Source organism: Pinus tabuliformis, chromosome 7, assembly GCF_031772625.1.
Source record: "Pinus tabuliformis cultivar Carrire ecotype Pingquan chromosome 7, CPIR1, whole genome shotgun sequence".
In the NCBI taxonomy this organism is placed as follows: domain Eukaryota; kingdom Viridiplantae; phylum Streptophyta; class Pinopsida; order Pinales; family Pinaceae; genus Pinus; species Pinus tabuliformis.
This window is the reverse complement of record NC_142293.1, coordinates 1,103,163,970-1,103,168,165: the sequence shown is the minus strand read 5'-3', so window position 1 is coordinate 1,103,168,165 and position 4,196 is coordinate 1,103,163,970. Positions and strand designations below refer to the sequence as shown.

At 39.9% G+C, this 4,196-nt stretch overlaps 1 protein-coding gene across 1 annotated transcript; it reads left to right on the top strand.

The window, feature by feature from the left end:
- Positions 1-327: 327 nt before the first annotated feature.
- Positions 328-3,898, top strand: LOC149251408 (L-ascorbate oxidase homolog). Its single transcript, XM_089459412.1, has 9 exons — positions 328-617; positions 901-1,137; positions 1,250-1,359; positions 1,490-1,760; positions 1,870-1,972; positions 2,095-2,437; positions 2,616-2,981; positions 3,147-3,225; positions 3,446-3,898. Exons 2-9 carry the CDS (start codon positions 985-987, stop codon positions 3,635-3,637), a joined length of 1,617 nt encoding a protein of 538 aa, XP_089315538.1. The 5' UTR covers positions 328-617; positions 901-984; the 3' UTR covers positions 3,638-3,898.
- The last annotated feature ends 298 nt before the right edge of the window (positions 3,899-4,196 follow it).

The window sequence follows — 4,196 nt, the reverse complement described above, 5'->3', positions numbered from 1 at the left end:
TCAAAGCTGAGAGGCGGTAGTTGCAGTGGCACTGGCACCAAAAATAAACACTATTGGACGCCCCGCGAGCTTTCTTCATTTAAAACACGCACTCTCTGCCAGCTGGACTTTTCGTAATTTCACATTTCGAAAATTTTGTCGCGGTGGGTCATTCAATACACGGACTCCGCAATAATGGTTAAGACAACATGGCAGGCCGGGGCAGGACAATGTTGTATCGTATGTGCTCATCCCGCTTGAACCGACGTAAAAATCATTAAATTGCACATATGAATATGTTTGACAGTTGTAACGCGGTGAAAAACATGGGCCCGGGGATTGGAGGGTATGGCGCCGATGGGCTGTCAGCCAAACAACTTTTAAAAAACACAAATCTCGTTGTAGGTCCGCGTCCTTTTTGAAGAAATTGCAACAGGGGAAACTTCCTGTAATTTCAGAGGATCCATCGATTGCGCTACATCAGCACCCGATATATATATATGCAAGTGTGTTGAAGCGATTTTATACAACTCCTTCCATTTGCTGTTCAGCCCCATTAATCCCACTGGATTCCTGTAATTTTTCTGAAGGGGATCGTTCTCTGCAGGCGTAAGGATCCTTTGCTCAGCTGCTATAAGGTAGTTCTTACTGAGTTCTGGCTCAAAAGGACGGGTTCATCTAAGCAGCGATCTACATTTCATAGTTTGCTTTTCCATTTTAAGATTTTTTTGTGGCCAGGCATATATGTTTATTGCAAAAGAATAGGAAATACCTAGCTCTTGTCCCTTTCAGGTCAGACTTAGCTTTAATCCTGCAGTGAAAAATGGGACGGTGGCATACATGTACAATATTTTGTGGATCCATGGTTGAGTTATGAAAGTGTTGTGTACTGAAGTTTAATGATTTTCCTATCCTTTGCAGATCAAGGAACGGCAAGCTGTTATTATCATATCAATTAGTCTTGATACAACACAGTCTGCAACAGTAGCTGAGAAGGTGCTAGTTATGGGCTTAATTCAAATGAAGTCATGGGAGCTATTGCTCTCCATCTTAGCACTAGCATTGTTTAGTTCTTCTGTTACTGCAGAAGATCCTTACAAGTTCTTTACATGGAACATTACCTATGGCACTATTTACCCCCTTGGTGTTCCTCAACAGGTAATTTATTACTCATTTTAGCGTCTTATTGACAATAATGCCATACTCAAACGATATTTGATCTTGTGGCTATAGACCTGAAATTTATTTATTTTTATTGTGTCTTTGACAGGGGATTCTCATCAATGGCCAGTTTCCAGGGCCTCCAATTGACAGCGTAACCAATGATAACATTATTGTCAATGTTTTCAACAACTTGCCCGAACCTTTCCTTCTCTCCTGGTGATTAAAGCTCTTACCATGTTATTGGAATGTACCATATGTTGTTTGCTAGGTCTGTTCATACATTCTCTTAACAAGCGTGCTTGTAGTTTGTATTTAAGGCTGACAATGCATTTCTCCACTGGCGTAGGAATGGAGTTCAGCAAAGAAGAAATTCATGGCAAGATGGTATGCCGGGCACCAACTGCCCAATCCCGCCTGGAAGAAATTACACATATAAGTTTCAGATGAAGGATCAGATTGGCAGTTATTACTACTTTCCTTCCATGTACTTCCATAAAGCAGCTGGAGGGTTTGGCGGTATAAAGATCGTAAGCCGGCCCTTGATTCCAGTTCCATTCCCACCTCCTGCAGGCGACTATACAGTTCTTATAGGAGACTGGTACAAGACCAATCATTCGGTAACTGCTTGAACACACTTGGGTTTTTTTGGGTTAAATTTCGTCTACTCTAGCAGGATTATGGTTTTTGTGTTCACAAATGTTGTCTTATGACGGTTGGTTATTGCAGATCCTACGACAAACACTTGACAGTGGCTCAACTCTTGGCATGCCTGATGGAGTTCTCATAAACGGTCAAGCTCCAAATGCCACATCATTTACTGTAGATCAAGGTACATAACTGTTGGATCCTCTCAAGGAGCTACATTTCCTCAAATCTGCAGGGGAAACATGTACTCTGCACTCGATGTGGCTTTGCAAGAAATACTAATGGCTGAAATATACTGTTTCACAGGAAAAACTTATCGTTTCCGCATATCCAATGTGGGTTTGGCAAGTTCTCTGAACTTCAGGATTCAGGGGCATAAAATGAAGCTGGTGGAAGTAGAAGGCTCTCACACTGTTCAAAACATATATGATTCTCTAGACGTTCATTTGGGTCAATCCTACTCTGTACTGGTCACTGCGGATCAGCCTCCTCAGGCCTATTACATGGTTGCATCTACACGGTTCACTACTCCTATCCTAACCGGCATTGCTTTTCTCCGCTATAGCAATTCACAGACGTCTGCTTCTGGTCCGCTTCCTCCTGCTCCAACTGGAATCGATTGGTCGTTGAACCAAGCTCGATCCATCAGGTTTGTTTGTATTTTCAATTGAAAATTTTCCGTTCATGTATATTTTAAACTAATCTCTGGGTACCTGTTTAATTTTATTTGTACATGCTTGTTTAATGTGGGGTATTTAGTTTTAACCAAATAGTTGGATGCTTGTTTAGTTACAGTCATTTGCTTGTATGCATGTTTATTTATGCAGATGGAATCTGACCGCGAGTGGCCCTCGTCCGAATCCTCAAGGATCTTACCATTATGGAATGATAAATACCTCACGAACTATTATACTAGCCAATTCAGCCCCAGTTATCAATGGGAAGCAGAGATATGCTGTAAACAGTATTTCTTATATCCAACCAGACACTCCCTTGAAGTTGGCGGATTTCTTGAAAATCAGTGGGGTATTTAATGTGGGTTCTATGCCTGATAGGCCCACCAATGGAGGAGGTTACTTGCAGACAGCTGTTATGGGCTCTGATTTCAGAGCTTTCATTGAAATTGTTTTCCAGAACAGCGAAGACACTATCCAGTCATGGCATCTGGATGGCTATTCATTCTTTGTCCTAGGGTACTGAGACATCATTGAACTTCTTTCATAGCTAAATTATTCTACCATAGTAAGAGCATATGATGATTGAAGAGCCTTTGCGGATCTTCCACTTTTCAAGTTTTAGTTTCTTTTTGGAATAATAATGATCACTTGCTAACTAACAATGGGTTGATTTGTTTGCAGAATGGATGGTGGCCAATGGACACAGGCAAGCATGAAAGAATACAACTTGTTTGACACTGTTTCCCGCTGTACTACGCAGGTGTGAACCATAAGTTAAATCATATTTCTTGTATTTTGCTTCATGCTGGATCAATAAGAAGAAAAAGTGTCTAGATCTGTAATGTTTTCTTCTTATTTGAAAAATTAGTTTGTTTCTCTAAGACAGGGCAGTCAATTCTAATTGATTATAGGCAATTAGTGTAAGAAACCCAACTTTATAAGCAATTAGTGTAACAAACCCAACTTTTTGTGTGGAACAGGTTTATCCCAACTCATGGACAGCTATTCGTGTGCCTCTGGATAATGTTGGGATGTGGAATTTGCGGTCAGAGAATTGGGCACGTCAATACCTTGGACAACAGTTCTACCTTCGGGTTTATTCTCCTGTGGGCTCATTCAGAGATGAATATTCAATCCCTAATAATGCTCTGAAATGTGGACGGGCTGGCTGAAGAGTTACAGGGCCCCGTAGATCAATGGTTTAGATATCTGTGTCACAATTGGGTGACTATTGAATTGAATATGGCCGATTCTTATAAATAACATGTGATTTTCTCGGCAGACGAGCAATCAATGGGATCATAATGAGGCAGATTACCGGCTCATTGATTTTATCCACACTTAATGATATGTAACAGCTCAGCTCAAGCTGTGAGATATGATAATTCTTAATTTATTAATTCAAAGGGGAATCATCATTTTTCATTCTCTTACATTGGAATACTTTTTATTGTATTTTATAGATAGAGCACATGAGATTAGTCTCGCCGCTTTAAGAATGAAGATCAAATAAAACCACTTGTTTTTTATATTTAAGTATGTGAAAATTGACAAAATGCATTTTAAATACTTTGACAAAATGTATTTTTAATACTTTAAAGCCCAATGACCAGCATCATTGATATGCAAAGTCTCCACGACTATAAATTCACCATGAAAACCCAAACCACTTCAAAGACTATAAATTCACCATGAAAAACCAAACCACTTCAAAGACTATAAATTCACCAT

Coding starts and splice junctions, on each gene's coding strand:
- LOC149251408 (XM_089459412.1), top strand. CDS start 985: ATGGGCTTAATTCAAATGAAGTCATGGGAGCTATTGCTCTCCATCTTA. Junction 1,360..1,489: donor GAACCTTTCCTTCTCTCCTG/GTGATTAAAGCT, acceptor CCACTGGCGTAG/GAATGGAGTTCAGCAAAGAA. Junction 1,973..2,094: donor ATCATTTACTGTAGATCAAG/GTACATAACTGT, acceptor ACTGTTTCACAG/GAAAAACTTATCGTTTCCGC.